Source organism: Carya illinoinensis, chromosome 15 (assembly GCF_018687715.1).
Source record: "Carya illinoinensis cultivar Pawnee chromosome 15, C.illinoinensisPawnee_v1, whole genome shotgun sequence".
Lineage (NCBI taxonomy): Eukaryota > Viridiplantae > Streptophyta > Magnoliopsida > Fagales > Juglandaceae > Carya > Carya illinoinensis.
The window spans coordinates 3,564,241-3,584,980 of NC_056766.1; the positions used below are offsets into that span (position 1 = coordinate 3,564,241).

Consider the following 20,740-nt stretch of genomic DNA (forward strand, 5'->3'; position numbering starts at 1 on the left):
ATTCTCGGGACACCGCAGCAGAATGGCGTAGCTGAACGCATGAACAAAACTCTCAACAAACGTGCCAGAAGCATGAGGCTGAATTCAGGATTGCCTGAATGTTTTTGGGCTGATGCAATTAACACTGCAGCCTATTTGATTAATAGGGGACCTTCAGTTCCCTTAAAGTTCGATCTACCAGAGGAAGTCTGGAGCGGAAAGAAGGTAAATCTTTCCCATTTGAAATTTTTTGGCTGTTTATCATATGTTCACATAGATTCTACTGATCGTAACAAGTTAGAAGCCAAATCTAGAAAATGTTTTTTCATCGGTTATGGTGATGAAGAATTTGGTTATCGATTTTGGGATGATAAAAATCGCAAAATCATCAGAAGTAGAAATGTGATATTTAATGAGCAGATTCTGTACAAAGCTAAGTCACAAGCTGAATCTGAAGAGCAGCCAAAGAAACCTGAGGTCGTTGACTTTGATGTTACTCGAGTCAACACTGATCAGAATGAGGATCAAGAAAATGTTGATACACAGATCGAACAACGTACACCACTCACTGTTATTCGAAGATCTTCAAGGACAATCAGGCCACCACAGCGGTTCTCACCATCTCTGCACTACATCCTGCTAACAGATAGTGGTGAACCGGAAAGTTATGATGAAGCTCTACGAATTGAAGATTCGATTAAGTGGGAGAAAGCCATGCAAGATGAGATGGAGTCACTGATGTCAAATCAGACATGGGAGCTAACTAAGCTTCCAAAAGGCAAGAAGGCTTTGCACAATAAATGGGTGTACAGAATTAAGGAAGAACATAATGGTAGCAAGCGCTACAAAGCCAGAATGGTCGTAAAGGGATTTCAACAAAAAGAAGGTGTCGACTATACAGACATTTTCTCCCCAGTTGTAAAATTGACTACGATCAGGCAAGTGTTGGCAATTGTGGCTGCAGAGAATCTACATCTTGAGCAGTTAGATGTGAAGTCTGCATTCCTTCATGGTGATTTGGAGGAAGACATCTATATGCACCAGCCACAAGGATTCTCAGAGAAGGGAAAAGAGAATCTAGTTTGCAAACTGAAGAAGAGCTTGTATGGCCTAAAACAAGCTCCACGACAATGGTACCGGAAGTTTGACAACTTCATGTGCAGTAATGGATTTACAAGACTGTAGGCTGACCATTGTTGCTATATGAAGAACTTTGACAACTCTTATATTATCCTACTGTTGTATGTGGATGATATGCTCGTTGCAGGGTCAAGCATCGAGGAGATCAATAAACTGAAGAAGCAGTTGTCAAAGCGATTTGAGATAAAGGATTTGGGTGCTGCAAAACAAATCCTTGGTATGAGAATTATTAGAGACAGGTTTAATGATACTCTCAAGCTCTCGCAGGAGGAGTATGTGAAGAAGGTGCTCAGAAGGTTTAACATGGACAAGGCGAAACCAGTGAGCACACCCTTAGCTAGTCACTTTCGACTAACTAAGGATCAGTCGCCAAAGACGGAGGAAGAGCAAGAATGCATGAACAGAATACCCTATGCATCTGCTATTGGTAGTCTTATGTACGCCATGGTCTGTACAAGCCCAGACATTGCACAAGCAGTGGGAGCTGTGAGCAGGTACATGAGTAATCCAGGAAAGCAGCATTGGGAAGCAGTCAAGTGGATTTTAAGATATCTACAAGGCTCTTCAGATATGTCACTATGCTTTACAAAAGCAGGTTTAAAACTACAGGGATATGTAGATGCTGATTTAGCAGGTGACGTTGACAGCAGAAAAAGTACTACTGGATTTGTGTATACGCTGGGTGGTACATCTGTATCGTGGGCTTCTAAGTTACAGAAGATTGTTGCTCTCTCAACTACAGAAGCGGAATACGTTGCTATAACTGAAGCAGGGAAGGAAATGGTTTGGTTGCAGTCATTCTTGGAGGAATTGGTAAAGAAGAATGAAAAAGGTATTCTGCACAGTGATAGTCAGAGTGCTATTTTTCTTGCAAAGAATCCAACCTTTCATTCCAGAACAAAACACATACAGTTGCGATACCATTTTATCCGATCTCTTCTCGATAGTGGACAGCTGATACTTGAGAAGATTCGAGGAACAGAGAACCCAGCAGACATGTTCACAAAAGTAGTTACTACTGACAAACTGAAGCTGTGTGTAGCTTCAATTGGTCTCCGTACTTAAAGGCATGACTTGAAGTTGCTATAATGGTCGCTATGAAGATATGTAGACTCATTTGTCTCTAAGTGGGAGATTGTTATGAGTGGAGACAAAATAGTGAACAGTGAGTCATGCACCGTTTCTTCTCTTGGCATGTTAGGCGCCACTCACAGACACGCACAGTGTCTGCAGCAAGTGACGCCTCAGTTTCTTCCGTAAATCACTGCACCCAAAAAAAAAAATTGTAGGCTGCTCTCTCCTATAAATAGGAGAGAGCTCAGTTGGTGTGTGTAGCAGAGAAGTGCAGCAGAGAGAAAACAGAGTGTGTACTGTGTGTGTGTGCAGAACAGAGTGTGGGAGAGAAAGAAGAGAGAAACAGAGTGGGTGAGCAGAGAGAGATTTCTGTAAAAATTATTTTCATAGTGAAATTACAGCATCTGTGGACGTAGGCAATTGCCGAACCACGTTAAATTTCATCCCTCCTTTATTTAGAATCGTCTTTGTGTCAGAAAAGCTCCCAACATTCTCATGGGCATTAATTTGAACTCAAAAGTTATAGGATGATCCGTTTTAGATTCATTGTATTTTGCATTTTTTTTGGACTAATATGGTGAACTAAACCCTTTGGAGTTTAGACAGAGTCACATGAGAAGTTCCATGACTGAACAGGAAGTATTACGTCAACTGAGCAATCCATGCAGTCAAAGCAACACGTCTTTATTTATTTATTTATTTATCAAGACAACTTGAAGATTGCAGTACAGCAGATCAACAATTACTTATAATATTACAACTATAGGAACATAAAAATAGGAAGGAAATGTCATACGAGAAATAGTGAAACACATGAAAAAAAAAAAAAACCACAGGAAAAACAAGCACTCACTGCAAAGTCGCTAACAAAATTAGAAAACAACTACAAAGCATGCGTCATACCTATATAAGGTAATGCGCATACAGAATAAAAGCAGGAAATTGCATATATGCATGAGAAGAAAATTACATCAACATCCGAATTCATCTTCCATCTCCCTAAGCTTGTGTTCCATAATCATTCATGCTATGATGATATGCAGTAGTTATAGTACTACTACTTTCCCCATATTTGTTAGCCTCGCATGTCTCACTAAGCAAGTGTTCCACATTTTCCGAATTTGCTTCCAAGATAACCCAGGTATGCTTCTGCATCTTTCTTATTCCTTGTAATTCCATTGCTACTTCCCTCATTGTAGGCCTCTCATCCCCTTGTACTGCTAAGCAGCTCCTTGCAAGCTCCACAAATTGTTGGATCTGCTCCTTATTTCCTTCTGCAACTATGTTATTTTCAAGAATTTCAAACAATCTTTCCTCTTTCATGGAAGAAATGAAATACGTACATAGAAATGCATGCCCCTCGGTCCTATCAGATAAAATTGCCTCCTTTCTTGTAAGTAGCTCCACGAGCACCACTCCAAAGCTATAGACATCACTTTTCTTTGTCAATTAGTGTGTCGCAAAGTATTCAAGATCCAAGTATCCAAAAGTTCCATGCACTAGAGTGATTTTTCGCATTTGATCTCCATCTCGATCTCTCGGAACCAATCTTGAAATTCCAAAGTCGGAGACTTTTACAGTGAAGTCATCATCAAGCAGTATGTTTGTTGATTTTACATCCCTATGAATTATAGGTATTGAGGCCTTAGAGTGCAAATACCATAGTGCCTTAGCTGTTTCTGCAGCTATCCTCAAACGGGTTTCCCAAGTAAATGTGGATGCATTGCTTTCCTGATGGATGTACTTAAAAAGGGTACCATTTGGGACAAATTCGTAGACAAGCAAAGTAACTTGTTTCTCTAAACAACATCCCAAGAATTTGACAACATGCCTGTGATTAATTTGGGAGAGCACAACAACCTCGTTGATGAATTCCTCAATGTGGTTTTTATGTTCTATACTGCACTTCTTGATGGCAACAATGTTATTGTCTGCTAGAAAACCTTTGTAAACAGTACCAAAACCTCCTTGGCCAATTATCCTGCTCTTATCATAGTTTTTGGTGGCCTTCTGCAGCTCATTTACGGTAAAGAATTTGACTGTTTCTGTGGATCCTTCTTGTTGATCGAGTCGTTGTTGTAGTAGCTCAAGGATCCTGAGACCCAGTGGTGGAGGGGGCATTCTCCATGATTGCAATGGTAAACTGATTTTGCTTATTCTAAGTCTTTTGGAGCTTGCTCTAATAATGAAGCAAAGTTTCGAGCGGTATTGAAAGGCATTATTAGGTGTAAGGAGTTGGGTTTATTTTCTATTGATATTGAATGTGATTCTTTGGTGGTGGTTCATTGGATATGGGGCTACTAGCTCTTGGTTAAAGAAAAAAAAAAAAAAAAAAAGCTGAACACAAGGTGAGAAATAAAGCCTACTCCAGCTCCTACATTTGAAATGCCCATCTTAGCCATTATTCATTTTCACCAAGCCACTCGAACAATTAAAAGGTAAACAATTAAGAATTTACTGCTCTGTTAATTATACCAAAGAAATTAAAGTTACGAAAATTAACCACCAAAGCGAAGAGCTGTTTCAAAATGACGATGTATTAATCATATCAAAACGAATTATAAGAGTATCCTCGTTAGATTATGTAAATGTAAATGTAAATTTTGCATAATATGAGATGCATTTAGTTATTCCACTCAAAATAATAATAAAATATTATAAATTTAATAAACCATTACACAGTTGCAAGCTTACTGCTATACATCTCCAGGGATGAATTACTGCTATACATCAAAAAGGAAAACTACATATTGACTTAATATCAAAAATCAGGACGCTAAAAAAAATTTCAGAGTTAGTCTCAAACATCAGAACTCAAAGAATCATCGAATAAATCTTAAAAAATCAATAGAAGAAGAAGGCGATAAAGAGTGGCTTCGGGAATTACTTACGAAATTCGTTTTCTTCTCGGTAGTTTGGATCAGATTGATTGGATCAACTGTAAAAAGCTTTTGCTATCAGGACGAAACACAAGCTGCTGCAATGAAGGACTGGTGCTGCGACCTAGATCTTGGTAGAACTCAGACTTTCTCTCTCTCTCTTTTTTTTTTTTTTTTTTTGTTCTGATTTTCGTGCAAAGGAAATCTTATCCAATGAGTGTGAAAGACAAGAGGACAAGAATTTGTCGGGACCAGTATCGGTGGCCCTAGCAGTGCTTAGAGGATTAATTATACATATAGAAGAAAACTCTAATTAATTAACGGCCCTCCTATATAATAGGAGTGTTAATTAATTTCCTGTTGGTTTTAATTGTATATACCGTGAATGGTCTTATAAATTTATTATCCTGCAAACGCATTTTAACTTCTGTTCGATCTACCAATCAAAACCGTTCATGACTTGAGAACCTGACAATTTTGTTCGAGTACATTAAATTACTGATTCAATATCTCCTTTGTCCTTTTGAAAATTATGAAAAACAATTCCTTTCGAAAATAAAAAACAATGCTACCCCCACGTACCTATATTTATTGGATGAAATAATTAGAGACCAGTTCAGCTTCCCCAGGCTTTTGCTAGTTAATGGAGGGCGACATCATTTGCTTTCAAGGAGCTTAGAAGAATATTCCCATGACTTCGAGAATTTACCCAAGGTCTCCAGCAAAGCATTGACTTTTCTAGAAATAATAAATTCTTTCAACCCCAAACACTAATATTTAAGTTACAATAAATCTACCCATGCATAATCCACAAATAAAAACTTAGAACACACATGTCGAAATTAGGACAACTTTCAAAGCGGACACCTAATTAACCAGTACTACTGGACTTGCCCATACGTACGTACAAAAGCTCTCAATAATGCAAAGCAGACCTTGAGAGGAAACTTTGAACATACCAAAAGATCTATGTGGAGAAAACTTAAACACTGCATGCAAAGAGACCGAAATCTACCATCATCCATTGATTTGGAGGAAGATGCTTGCTGATTGAGGCTTTTAAGGATCGGACTAATGGATTATCTGCCATCATTTGTTGCTTGATTTCACATAGTGCTATCCAAGGTACTTGTGGAAGAACAGCCAACGCCAACATCAATGCTTAAAGTGGGTGTGTATGTACTACGCAAATACTCACTCTCTTCTGTATTGAGATCGGCTTCTTTCCTTGTTTGCTTTTCCTTACCTCCTAGTCCATCTAGCATCACGGCCACTTCCGTCATAGTAGGCCTATCATCTCTTTTGCACATTTCAAGGCTTGAAGCTTTTTGTGATATTTTTACTGCCTCCAACTCCATTGAGACTTCTTTCATCGTAGGTCGCTTCTTCCCATCCAAGTTTAGGCACCTTTTTGCAATGTTTGCGACCGTAATAAGCTCTTCTTTTATAGCTTCCTTCAGAACTCGTCTATCAAGGATATCAGACAAATTGTTTTCTTCCATCGAGCAAATAAAATACGTGGCTAAACTTTTAGCTTCTGGTGTTCTTGTCAAAGAGATAGCCTTTTCTCCTGTTAAAAGCTCAACAAGGACAACACCAAAACTATAAACATCACTTTTTTCTGTAAATTGACTTGACTGAAAATACTCCGGGTCCAAGTATCCAAAAGTTCCATGTACTAGTGTAGTCAAGTGAGTTTGATCAATAGCAACAGATCTTGAAGTCCCAAAATCTGCTACTTTTGCTCTGTATTTATCATCTAAGAGAATGTTCGTTGACTTAATGTCTCGATGGTAAATGGGTAATGAAGTTGCTGAGTGTAAATAGTATAGAGCTCCTGCAATTTCTATGGCAATTCGTAAGCGCATATCCCATGTTGGTGGAAACTCCTCATTTTGATCATCACTTAGATATCTCGAGAGAGTTCCATTAGGAACAAATTCATACACCAGTAAAGGCACTTCTGTCTCTAAGCAACAACCAAGTAGTTTAACAATGTTCCTATGATTAATTTGTGAAAGAATGATAACTTCATTAATGAATTCTTGAAGCTTTCCTTCATTAGTTATCTTTGACTTTTTCACAGCAACGATTCTTCCATCCTCTAGCATACCTTTGTAAACGGTGCCTTGTCCACCTTGACCGAGTATTCTGTTATCATTAAAATGGTCAGTGGCTTTCACCAAGTCCTTTGAATTAAATAACTTCATGTTCGCAACATTCAATTCACTTTGTGATATTTGCTGTTGTAACAACAGTCCGCCATTTCGTTTAAAGAACTTCTGCCTACGTTTAATCATTTTCCTTTTCTTTACCACTTTGTATGACCCCCAATATCCACCAATAAGTAGAAATAATACTCCAAGGCTTGTACTAACACCTGCATAACTCAAAAAATTAATAGGAAAAAAATTACGTACTTCAGCTTGCAATTGGGATATTACTTTATATATCTTATAATTAAACCACCATTCCCATATATGTATACATACCCAGGGCAATAGTCATGATGATCTTTGATTGGCCTTTTCGACTACAACCTGTCGTTCCATTCGGATTCCTCCCATCGCCGACATATCCATTGGGACATGTACATGTGTAGCTCCCTTTAGTGTTGGTACATATTGCAGTAGCATTGCAGGGACTATCTTTGCACTCATCAATATCTGAAACACGAGTACTACAGCTAGTCCGTCATCATCGAAATACAGCCATAACAGTTCGCTCATTTAACAAGTACAACATGAACTGATTAATTTGCTAATCCAAAATTAGCTGAAATTAAGAAAAAGAAAAGGCTTATAAAGTAAAAGGAATGAACACCATTAATAATTAGTTACCTTGGCAACTACCATCTTGTCCCTCAGGAATGTATGCGTTCCCTTGATAACCGTCAGGGCACTTGCAAATATACCCAAGACCGTTGGCTTCCGAACAACTATTGGCTGCTTTGCATAAATAGCTTGGCATATCTTTCTCAGCATCTTTGCATGTCTTATTTTTAATTGCCCAATCAAGCACCAGGGGTACAGTCTCCCTGTTAGTTAAATTTGTAAAATCTAAGGTGGAAAAGTTGTATGCCTATGTTTCCCCAATAAAACCTAAACCACATGATTGCCCCGAGGTTCTGCTGGATCCATTAGTGTAAATACTCTGAACGTTCAAATTATAATTCGTTGTGTTTCCTGGGATAGCAGAATGGCAACAGCCAACGCCAGAGCAAGAGCCGTTAACCAAACCGGAACTGTTGCCACAGAATGATACGCACCCAGACATTAACTTGTAATCTTGTTCATGCGAGCCACTTATGTAGGCGAAAAAGTTACAACCGACGGAAAAGATACTGTTCTTCTCAATTGAGATGCGAAATTTCGACAAGTTGAGCAAGGTAGAGATGCGGCGGAGACTAGGCTGATTATCAAACTCTAGCCACAATTTGCAACGACGGAATACCAAGTTTGAGACTCGAAGTTCACCATCATCAGGAGAGATGTTGAGGACATCTATATTATGATCAACGCCCAGAAATGGTTTTGGGGGCTGGAAAGAGTAGTTACATATGATGAGAAAAGATGGATCAAGGTAGCAGCCCTTGCTTGTACCAAATGGGTAGGGGATGCTAACATTTCCGCATGTGCGGTTGCAGCTCGGATCATTGGGTTGAGGTGCTGATAAAACTAGCTGGACCCCAGTAATCAGATGTAGCAGCACTATTAGTTGTTCCAAAAGCTTTCCATGCAAAGCCATGGCTGACCTTTTTCTTGTCTGATCTGTGCTTCCGAAAAAACTTGTCTTTCTTTGCAACTCCCTCTTATAAAACAAGCTAACAAAGAGAGACTTCAAGTTGGCCTGATGAACGGTTAGAAAGGACTTAATAAGGTAGATATATAATAAGAAGCATTAAAAATACAAAAATCCATAAAATTATATTCAGGTAGTTAGGAGGATTTATTATATAAAAAGAGAACTTGACTTATTTCTCCAGCCAAAATGAAAGTTAAAAAACTCTAGCTTTTCTATTATTATTAGAGGCTTAATATATTAATTTCGTTATAATGCTTGTATCCTTAATAAGCGAATTACCAAACTTTCTAATTTAAAAAATATTTTCAAAAGAACTATTTTTAAACTATACTAGTAATTTTATTTATCATCTTTGTACACTGCACATTACATCTAGCTATTTTAATTTTTTTTTCTTATAACAGATATATAATGTATGATTGATAAGTAGAACAACTCAATTAATTTAACAAAAATGAAATAAAATAATAAATAATAAATAAATAAATAAAATTTTAAATACATAAAATATATAATATAAAATAATGAGTAACATTCTTTTTATATGTATATATATACACGTACTAGTAAGATGTTACGTGCCCTAAGGCACGTATGCCCAGTTGAAAGAACAGCAGCTTCCTCTCTTTTCTGGGCTTGGGGTCGGTTTTCAAAAACAAAACAAAATAAAAAAGCCGAACCTTTTTCGTTCAACATGCGTGCGGGCTTTTGGCAGGCACTCAACACAATACGGATTACACGCACACTAGTATGGGCTTTTTTCCTTTTCTGCTGTGGCCTGTCGTATCCCAGTGGAATACATAAAAAATAAGTAAGTCGAATAAAGAGAAGAAAAATCAGTAGAAGATGTTAGTGCCTGTACGTATCCCAGTTGAATTTTTTATTTATATTTTTATCTTATTAACACCTTCTTTAATTTATAAAATTTTCAGAAATAAATTTATTATTATTTATTAAAATTCTTTTATCTCATTCAGCCATGCTTCTAAAAAATTAATGTCTTCAAACAGAATCTAATCTTTCTCAAAAATTAATTTATTTAAACAGAATCAATCGTTGAAGGACGATATATATAGAGTTGATTTTGCATGTTTTCTATATTTTTATCTTAATTTATTTAATAACTATCTAGGTTTGCTTTTTAAGATATAATAACCCACTCAATACATAGAGCAAAAGAGGAGGAATCCATGCCCCTTGCCTGAATATTATATCCAACATATCACCCACTAATTCTTAGACTAATTTTATCCCACTATTCTTTATATATTTATAGGCAGCAGCAGCTAGCTAGCATGTTTTCAAATGGTAGCAGATATTAACGGATGCAGCTCGGATCGTTGGGTTGAGGTGCTGCTAAAACTAGCTGGACCCCAATACTTAGATGTAGCAGCACTACTAGTACTTGTTCCGAAAGCTTACCGCATGCAAAGCCATCGCTGGCCTTTTTTGGGTCTGATCTGTGCTTCAGAAATAACTTATCTTTCTTTGCGGCTGCCTCTTATAAAACAAGCTAACATAGAGAGAATTCGAGTTGGCCTGATGAACAATTAATTGGAAAGGGCCTAAGGTAGAAAATAAGGAGCATTAAAAATATAAATCAATAAAATTATTTTCAGGTAGGTATGAGGATTTGGAAATGCTAGTACTCTTACTGAGGATGGCCGACATTTTTTATCAATTTATTATTATTTTTTACTTAATAATTGAGAAAATATTTTTTAATAAATTTTTAATTTTTTTTTTAAATTATTTAAGGGAATACTTAAAAAAATACACCCAAATTAAAAAGCGGATTTTGTACTTAAGTACTAGGCAGAATTAGTAGATAATAAATCCTCCTAAGCAATGCTAGGGCCACCGAGACCGGTCCCCACAAATTCTACCGACACGCTTTATGTATATTGCTTTTTAAATTCTACCGAGACCGGTCCCCCTCAACAAAGTCTTATATAGAAGAAAACTTTAATTAATTAACGGCCCTCCTATACAATAGGAGCGTTAATTAATTTCGTGTTGGTTTTAATTGTATATATCCTTATAAATTATCAAATTAACTTCCTAATGGCTCAAAAAAAAATTAACTTCCTAATTTTAAAAATATTTTAAAAAGAAACATTTATAAACTATGTATACATTTATTCATGCACTTTCCAAAAGTATCTTCTCTGGAAGACAAGAACAACTTCAAAATTAAAGCTTTTATTCAAAGTTCCAAGAACCGATCAGTATGTCTGTGTATATATATCAGATTTTTTACTAGGTAAACAGATTTTTTTACAAAAATAATATGGTTTTTTTTTTTAAAAACTTGATTAATGAATAATTTAATGCATAGAGAAAAAAAAAGTTTGCTAATATCTTTGGATAATGATAGGTCCGTGAGTATAATAATTACATATTTAGATACATTAGAAAACAAATAGATTAGTTCAAAATTAAAATCAAGATACATTAGAATAATATAGACAAATATTATGAAAGGGAAACGTGTGAGAGGTTGGGTTTGAGAGGGATATGTAGAGAGACAGACATCAGAGAGTAGTGAGAGAGGTGTAGAAAAAGACAATTGTATTCCTAAAACAAGAAATTAAAAGACTTAATTACAATACAAACGGACTTAACAAAAAAGCAACAAAATTTAACGGAAAAATATATAAAAAAAGTTACTGTAACAGTTATATAATAACTTATTATAATAGAATAGATATATAGACACACACACACATATATATATATATATATATATATAAATATTTATATTAATAATGCTTAAATAGTAGTACAACTAGGAGTGTCCATCGATCCCAAAACCGCAGCATGAGTAGCAGGGAGCCATGACTAGCTAGCTGTAAACATCTCTTTTGCAGCAACCATGCACCGCGCGCAAGGGAGCAACCAACAACCTTGCACGACCTAAGAAGAATGCATGATACCAGCCCACACCAAATTTGACATATTTAAATTTTCTCTTAATTCGTATCATTAGTAATGATGCCAATCTTTGGGATTGGTGAATTGCCAGAAACAAGCAGCTCGAGCGTTACCGAAGAGAAACAAAGAAAAACAAGCAGTTATAAGTTCAGATCGACTAACCACAAGGCCGGGCAGTATTCTGAATAGAGACTACAAGGTGCAGTGTACGTTGTGATCAATAGATACTTCAGGCTTTAGTAACTAAACGGATTCCTTTTCTGAGCAGTACTAAAAGGAAAAAGTCATTAATTGCATGCATGAGAACTAATAACTTTCTCCATAGCTGGTGATCTATGATCCTCACCTCTGTTTGAAATATTGCATGAAAACTTAACTCTTTGAAATATTAGCCACTTCCTTCAGCTGCCACGTACGCTTTCTCTTGATCTTCCACTCTACGTTTATTTTCAAGAAGTTTACTATCCTTTAAATAAGAACAAAGATACGGAACTAGCTAGATAGATTAGTGTCCTCCAGTCAATCTACTCCTTTTTTCCCCCATACTGGCCTTAGGGGCCGACCATTCCAAAGCTATCATTATCATACCTTTTCTTTTTTCTTTTTTTTTTCTTTATATAGAAAAACGCACTTTTTTTTAACAACCTCAAAAAACAAAACAACCTCAAATTTTCAAGTATTGCAAAACTTGTAAACTATCCAAATTGAGTGTTATAAATTAAGGTAAGAATATAATATAAATAATTAAGGCTGCTACAAGAAAACGGCATTTTACGACCAATTTATTGCAACGAAAAGACTATTAGCAACCAATTTGACCAATTTATTGCAACGAAAAGACTATTAACAACTAAAATTAGTTGCTAATAGTCTTTTCGTTACAATAAATTGGTCGCAAAAGGCCGTTTTTCTTGTAGTAGGATGTGATTGGTAAATGAGATCAAATGAGAAATTCTCAAAATTTCTTACAATTTCCTTCTCAAACATTATTTAAACACAAAACATGTTTTCAATTTCAATTTTCAATTTTTTAATTTAATTATTACCCATTCATTACAACTGGTACTTTTGTAAACTTCAAAATAAAATACAAAAGTCAATAATAATTTTTTTAATTTCAAAACAAAAATATTTATAAATTAATTCCGCCTTTGTAATATTGTTCGTATATTATTTAATAAAAAATAGTATTTAGGGATAAGTAAGCATGAATTGGCGAAGGAAATTCTCAACTTTTAAAACAGCAAATGAGGAACAGATGATCACAACGAAAACGAAAATTATACAAAACCAATTAATTATACAAGTAATTACTTTGATCCCACATGCACATCATGATCGAGATAATGTCTGCATAAAGCTAGCTAGATAAACAATGAGTACGGCAAAGCAAATTATCCAGCAAAACGTGTCTTATATATACAAAGCCAAACGTGTATTCATATAATGGACTGACATATATAGAGAAACTGCACTGAGAGGCACACGACGTGAGCTTCCATCACAGTAGGTCAATGATCGACCTCGCATTTCGCTCTTGAACACCTCTTTAGGATATTAGTGACATTCCTTCTCCCCCCCAACACCCCCCCCCCCCCCCCCCCCCCCCCCCCCCCTTCCTTTTACTGCCAATCATCAGACCAAAGTAAGTTGTGAAAGAAAATATATGTGAATTTTGGTCGTGTACGTAACTGGATATGATATTAGTTAGAAATGTGTTTGAAGTATAAGATGGCTTCAAAAAATATTGTGACTGTTTTAAATTTGACAAAAAGTTTTGTGGTATGGTTTTGGTGACTGAAATTATTAAGAATTAGAATTCATGAAAATTAATGTACATAACTGGATAAATTGGATAAAATCTCAATTGAAAAACTATATGCATGCATGGTACTGTAGAGTGTAGACTGCCCGTCCAAACAAGTAAAATTTATGAACATTCTATTCATATATAGGCAATCATTGACTTACTCTATATATGAATATAATTACGATCCTTATATTGATAGAATATACTCATAATATTCTAGCATATATCACTACAAAAGAAGTAAGCTTTTGTGACCAAGATTTAGTGACCAAAATGATTATCACTACAAAAGAAGGGAATTAACTTAACGAGAGCATCGAGTACTCTATGTGATAATACATGATCTCTCTCTTGAGCATCTATTTAATTAGAATATTAGCCACTTATTAGATCCTCAGCTGCCTCGATCGCCGGCCTTCAAATTAACAATCCGTTCTCCTTTAATTTAGAGTAAGCTGTAATAAAGTTGCCATTTTTCTCTCTCTCAGCCATTATTAATTAACAGACAAATTATTTCAAAGCCATTACATATTTTGGAGAAAACATATTTATAAGCCTCATTTTTTACATCAAATTATATATAGCAAAACTTTTTTTAAGGATGAAGCTAGCCGATATATTCATACTCCAATTACAGATTAATGCTTTATTCTTTATGTATCAAATTAACAAAAATAAAAACCATGTGTTTAATTATAAAAAAAAGGGGGCAAACAATGCTCACATCGAATTTCAATTACATGTAGTTAAGATTATTAAAACTGTGAGTTATACAATATATAGTAGTACTGGTGGTCAGATCTAAGCGAGATATTAATTTACATTATACGTTTTTCATAGTTTCAAATACATGAATGTATCAGTATTCATAATTTAGAGTACAAAGTGTAAAACTTCTAGTGATATTTAAAATATACAAAAAAGAATAAAAATATTTCTCGTGTGGAACAAGAGAGAAAAAGATGAATGCATCATGTTTATGATTGGCCGAAAAGCAAAAGATTCCCACAATAATAATTTAAGAGCTCAATCAAGAATAACTCGTAAAAGAAGTCTTTCTTTTCTTTTATTTTCTTTTCTAAAAAGTCTCCCACTAGTAAGTGGGAGACTTCTATGCTTTCTAAGAAGTCTTTCTTTGCTATGCTTTTTAAGATTGTTGGACTAACAGTATTAATTAAGGAATGGTGTCTATTAAAAATAAATAATTAGTCAAGGGAAAAACGAATGAATTTCATGTGTCTAAATATATATATATATATATTCAAAAGGACGTAAAAGCAAAGAGTCTTTGGATCCTTCTTGTTGGCCAAGTCGTTGTTGCAAAATCAGAACTCCATTCAATTTCGATCAACCAGAAAGATAGAGAGAAGTAGAAATTTGAAGGGAAACATATGCATGCAAGTGGAAATTAAAGGAAAAAGGATAAAACGCAAAACGCAAATTATTTTGACCCCACTGGTCTATAAAAGCTAATGGTCCAACAAAATATGATTAAAGTAGGAAGAACGAAAGCAATGTTGTTAACTTTGGATAAGCAGAAGATTCCCCAATCCCATTATTATGAGATACTTAATTAAAAAGTTGTCATTTTTCTCTCTCTCAGTCACTGTATCGTTTCAAAGCCATTATAATATTTTTAGAAAATCTATTTATAATCTTTATTTTTTACACGCCCGGCTGTAATAAAACAAGCATAATATATATAATAATTTAAAGTATCAAATCCAGATATTTTAAAGACGTTCTCCCATATATATATATATATATGTATGTATGTATGTCATTTCGACATCAGTATAATATATAAGAATATATCCAAACAAATGTAAAATCACTAGAACAAAAAAGAGGTTTGGGAAAGTTATTTGGAAGGATTTGGAAAGATAAGAAAGATAGAAAGAAGAAGAAATTTGAGCGAAACCATTTGGAAGGAGGAAAAATGAAAAAACAGAAAATGGAAACACAGCAAACGTAAATTATTTTGACCCCACAAAATAAGCTAAAAAAGAGATCAAAGCTAATGTCTACAAAATATGATCTCTTTTTCAAAAGAAAAGTACGAATGACGATATTAAAGCTAGCAATGCTTTTAATTTTGGATAAGCAAAAGATTCTCCAATCCCATCATTGTGGACTACTACAAAGCAGCAAATACCAAAAACGATGGAACCAATTAATTTAAACAATTAATTAATTTGTGCTAAGTTGGGAAAATTAAATTATATATATGATCCTGATCACACGATCTCTCTCTTGTGCGCCTATTTAAATAGAGTATTAGCCAGCCACTAATTAGATCCTCAGCTGAGTTGCCCTTCATTCCCACAAGTCTGCAAACGTAGCAAAACAAAAAACAAAAATTCAAGCAATTGATCTGACAAAAGATATCTTATCCAAAGATAAAAGCAGTCAAAAAAATGAATTAAGCCATCATGTTAATTTGTGACCGACAAAGCAAATTAAAGATTCCTGTATAGAATAATAATTTAAAAGTTATCTCAATCATGGAATGTCTCCTAAAAGAAGTCTTTCTTTTCTTTTAGAAGTCTCCCACTAGCACGCAGCTGCTAAATCATGCACGTTGAATGCGACCAATTTATAAAGTATAAATCTTAATTAATAACCCAAATTTATAAACCCTAATTAATTTCCCAATTAACTTTTATTTTTCTTTGGTTTTTGAAATCCTTCTAATTCCAGAATTAAAAGCGATTAGTAGCTCCACATGATGTACATGATTGAGGATAATCATGTACTTAATGTCTATACCTTGCAAGCGAAAAAAGTTAGAAATGTCAATATCTTTCACAATTTATTATGCGCCCATTACGTAGGAAAAGTTAATGATCATCTTGCTTTCCAATTAACTTTTCGTGCCCCACGTGATTGGTCCTACATGATGTCTGATCATCCATGTCTGATATCTGAGTCATTCGTCATTATTAGTTTCTGTAAGAAATTAATTAAAGGGGGAAAAATAGAGTTATGATCAGCATTATACAAAAATAATGGAACGATCGATAATTATGAATAAAAAAACAAAGTTTAATTTGTACGTGGCCCATTATTTAGTGTTTTGATCAATCCACTTTAATTACGTCATAAATGATAAATTATATTAATTTTCATATCTAAAACAAGCATAATATAATAATAATTTAAAGTATCAAATCTAGATATTTTAAATTCGTTTTCCCATATACATAAAAATATATATGTATATATATATTATATGTATGTCAGCTATTGTCACTACAACATTTGTTGATTTTTACTGCGAGGCTATGTATTCAGAAAAACTATACTTGTAGTGGGAAACGTTCTTTTCCTACTAAATATATTCGTAGGAGACTAGTAACTTAAAGTTGGTGACATACACAAAGTATTTTTCTCCACCAATTCATGAACACGTAGCAAATGATGACTTTTTCCCACCAACTAGATCGTGGAGAAAACCAATGAATTCTACGGCAAATGATTACTCAAATCAGTTTATGTTGGTGGGAAATATTAGTTTTAACACAAAATGTGCTGGTGGAATTTATATGTTTTATGAACGCATTTCATAGGAATACATCTTTCCTAACCAAAACCACTCATCAATAATGGACGAAAATAAACTATTTCAGACCTAATGAACACATGGGTAGTAAATATTTTGCATGACATTGTTTTGTGGCAATACATACTTTCCACATCATTGCCAATCATGAGTAAAAGTTATAAATATAATTTTTCGGACTATTTGATTTTGTTAGTAAAGAGTATTGTTCATGATATTTGTTTGATAGAAAAACTTTTTGCCCACTTTGAGCATTTTATTGAAATTGATATTTTGCCACCCTTCCATTCGGTGGCTTAGTCATAATATAGTTTCACAGTGTATGGCTTAGTCGGAATACAATTTTTGCCACCTATTTCTTTGTGGGAAATACTACAGGAAAATGTTAACTTTTTTTACCATTTCTCACTCTTCTAAAATGGTCTTTTCTCACAATATCCTACTTATATCAAGATTCTATATATATAGGCTATTATTGAATCTATAATCACACACACACACACACACACATATATATATATAACATAACTAATGCCAAGTACTTGATCCAAATTCTTTGGTTGCACCCATGTATATATATAACACTTTGAAAAACAACATTTCAATATTGAAATACATCAACCCATGCATGGAAATACATCAATGTTTGAGTAGGGAGTACAAGAGGGAAGCCTACATTTTCCCAAGTCACATAAACCTAATCAACTAATAGAACCCAAAATGCTTAATATAATCCATGTATACATAATATTTTGGGTTCTAGACCCAAAAGATGAATCCCCAATCCCAATATTGTCATTGACTAGAAAATAAGGGATCTGCATGCTACAAAAGCCAAAGGACGTGGAACCAATTTAAATAATTAGTTAAGGTAATGAAATAAAAAATTACTTCTTTTTTTTTTCTTTAAAAGAAAATTTGGTTTACTTCTAATCTACTTTTGGTGGAGGAAAACTCTATTCATCTGAATATGAATTAATTTACATGTCATTTATAAAGAAAATCTAACAAATTGTGCTCATTCAGTTTCAACTGTTAAGATTGATGGGGGGGAAAAAAAGTGAGTCATTGTACATCCATCATGTACAATATTGACAACCAGATGATCCTCACAAAATATTTACATTGCAAGTTTTTTATAGTCACTACAAGAAAAACGACATTTTACGTCGCTTAAATTGGATGTAAAAAATATAAAATGATTAACAAAGTTTTTTTTACAACCATTTTGTGTTTTCCGTATCTAATTTAAACAATACAAAAAGTCATTTTTCTTATAATGATTTCGATATAATGTATCACTTTAATAACTTAGAGTACAAATTAAAGTGTAAAATCACTAGAAGCACCAGCTGCTAAACCATTCATGTTGGAGGCAACGGGAGAACAAAAAAGCGGTAATTTAGAAAAGTTGGAAGGATTTGGAAAGATGATCAGAAAGATAGAAAGGAGAAGAAATTTGAGCGAAACCATTTGGAAAGAGGAAAAAAGAAAAAGAAGAAAATGGAAACACAGAAAAGGTAAATTATTTTGACCCCACACGTCTGCAAAAGCTAACAAAATAAGCTGAAAAGGAGAAAGCTAATGCCACGAAACGTGATCTCTTTCTCAAAAGAAAAGTAGGAATGACAAAAGCAATGATTTTAACTTGGGATAAGCAAAAGATTCCCCAATCCCATCATTGTGGATTACTACAAAGTAGCTATCCATGCATGAGCAAATACCAAAAAAGATGGAACCAATTAATTTAAACAATTAATTTGTACTAAGTTGGGAAACTTCATGCATGAGATCGAGCGTCCACTTTATATATTATATGATCCTGATCACACGATCCCTCTCTTGAGCACCTATTTAAAATATTAGACTATTAGCCAGCCACTTAGATCCTCAGCTGCCTCGCCTTCATTCCCACAGGTCTGCAAATGTAGCAAAACAAAAAACATTAAAGCAATTGATCAGACAAAAGATATCTTATCCAAAGCTAAAGTAGTCAAAAAAAAAAAAAAAGGAATTAAGCCATCATGTTAATTTATGCCTGACAAAGCAAATTAAAGATTCCCACACACAACAATAATTTAATAGTTATCTCAATCATGGAAGGACCTAAAAATAAGTCTTTCTTTTCTTTTCTATGAAGTCTCACACTAGCACTACTTTTATGGATTTTAAAGAGTTCAAGTAGGCCGAGAGATACATGTAATCACTGATCCAATTGGAAAAAATGATAAAACCTCTATCTGTTGCCAAGATGACTAACACAAGAGGGGGGTGAATTGAGTTGTATTAAAAAAATAACAATTATAAATCAAATATATAATATAAAATATAAACAAAATATGAAATAGCAATAAATATAAAGAGTAAGGGTAAGAGAGAAGCAAACTCAGTATGTTAACGAGGTGAGGACGTAGGCAGGGTTCGGTCTCACTGCCTACGTCCTCACCTCAAGCTACCCCTTGAGGATTCCCGAATTCACTATTCAATCTCTTTCAGGTAGAGATAGAAACCTATTACACCTTTGAACAACACCGCTACAAAGGATCCGTGTAGAACACCCTCTACACTTACAATCACCTTACAAGTGGTGATTCAACTATTTCCCGTGTAGAATACTTTCTACACGCACAAGGGTTATACACACCCTTTTTCTGATACAAGAGCTGATAGTAGGTAGGTTATCAGAAAACACTCCTCAATGAGTGAAATAAGAACAATACAAGCACAAACTATATCTCTCAAAATGAATAAAGGTTAAGGCTCAATGTTTAGAGAAGAGAGAATGAAAGTTTTGAATGAATATTGTATGCTCTTGGTGTTGTAAATGTGGAGCTCTCAAATGATCTATTTATAGGCATATGAGACTTCATATTCAAATTTAAAAAGATTCACATGTCAAAGACATCATCATTCACTTTTCAAAAAATTCAAATAAAAGGTTCTTCCTTTTCAATTGTCAAAGACAACATCATTCAATTTTTCAAAAACTTCAAACCTAATCTTTTACTTTTGGCATATGACAAAAGGAGCACACTTTACTTTTCAAAAGATTCAAACCTAATCTTTTACTTTTTGCATATGACAAAAGGAGCACACTTTACTTTTAAAATTTTTCAAACAAAATCATCTACCTTTTGTATAAGTCTAAAAAAGCATCAATCACTTTTGAAAATATTCAAATAAAACATGCACATGTGAAAGATGACAATCAATCATCTTTAATATTTTCAAAGATCAACCCTTTAATCAAGGTATGCACATGTGAAAGATGACAATCAATCATCTTTTAAAATTTTTAAATTTAATTTTCAAAATATTCATGCACATGTTGAAAAAGTATTTTAATGCTTTATGATAAAATATTAATTTTGAGCATTAATCCTAATTTCGAATTTTGAAGAGATTTACAACATTACTCTATAACTTTAATGTGAATTTGTTCCCTTCTTGCTCATGCTTGTTTCCTTAATGTGCTTGACTCCATTGTGTAGACAACTTAAGCTTGAGACTTCTTTATTCTTTGAATTCATTTGTTATCATCAAAATTTATGTGTAGAT

At 34.2% G+C, this 20,740-nt stretch overlaps 2 protein-coding genes and 1 pseudogene across 22 annotated transcripts; all 3 read right to left on the reverse strand.

Annotated features, from left to right (window-relative positions):
- Positions 1 to 2,856: 2,856 nt before the first annotated feature.
- LOC122296166 lies at positions 2,857 to 4,314 on the reverse strand (annotated as a pseudogene).
- Positions 2,857 to 8,049, reverse strand: LOC122296165 (wall-associated receptor kinase-like 10). Of its 2 annotated transcripts, XR_006238404.1 has the most exons (4): positions 7,913 to 8,049; positions 7,565 to 7,738; positions 5,085 to 7,452; positions 2,857 to 4,567 (listed from the first exon to the last, which is right to left on the reverse strand). XR_006238404.1 is itself a non-coding variant. In XM_043105618.1 (3 exons), exons 1-3 carry the CDS (start codon positions 8,040 to 8,042, stop codon positions 6,179 to 6,181), a joined length of 1,578 nt encoding a protein of 525 aa, XP_042961552.1. In that variant the 5' UTR covers positions 8,043 to 8,049; the 3' UTR covers positions 2,857 to 6,178. The 2 variants fall into 2 exon arrangements, 1 of the variants encoding a protein (XP_042961552.1); XM_043105618.1 differs by having other exon boundaries at positions 2,857 to 7,452.
- Positions 8,001 to 12,272, reverse strand: LOC122296167 (wall-associated receptor kinase 2-like). 20 transcript variants are annotated; one of them, XM_043105625.1, is made up of 4 exons: positions 12,157 to 12,272; positions 11,973 to 12,070; positions 10,299 to 10,389; positions 8,001 to 8,921 (listed from the first exon to the last, which is right to left on the reverse strand). In XM_043105625.1, the coding sequence occupies exons 3-4, from the start codon at positions 10,311 to 10,313 to the stop codon at positions 8,154 to 8,156; spliced, it is 783 nt and encodes a 260-aa protein (XP_042961559.1). In that variant the 5' UTR covers positions 10,314 to 10,389; positions 11,973 to 12,070; positions 12,157 to 12,272; the 3' UTR covers positions 8,001 to 8,153. The 20 variants fall into 20 exon arrangements, 11 of the variants coding, with proteins under 11 accessions (XP_042961559.1, XP_042961558.1, XP_042961557.1 ...); XM_043105624.1 differs by having other exon boundaries at positions 10,299 to 10,415; XM_043105623.1 differs by having other exon boundaries at positions 10,299 to 10,441.
- Between the last annotated feature and the right edge of the window lie 8,468 nt (positions 12,273 to 20,740).

Coding starts and splice junctions, on each gene's coding strand:
- LOC122296165 (XM_043105618.1), bottom strand. CDS start 8,042: ATGCCAAGCTATTTATGCAAAGCAGCCAATAGTTGTTCGGAAGCCAAC. Junction 7,739..7,912: donor ACAAGATGGTAGTTGCCAAG/GTAACTAATTAT, acceptor CTCGTGTTTCAG/ATATTGATGAGTGCAAAGAT. Junction 7,453..7,564: donor CATCATGACTATTGCCCTGG/GTATGTATACAT, acceptor TGAGTTATGCAG/GTGTTAGTACAAGCCTTGGA.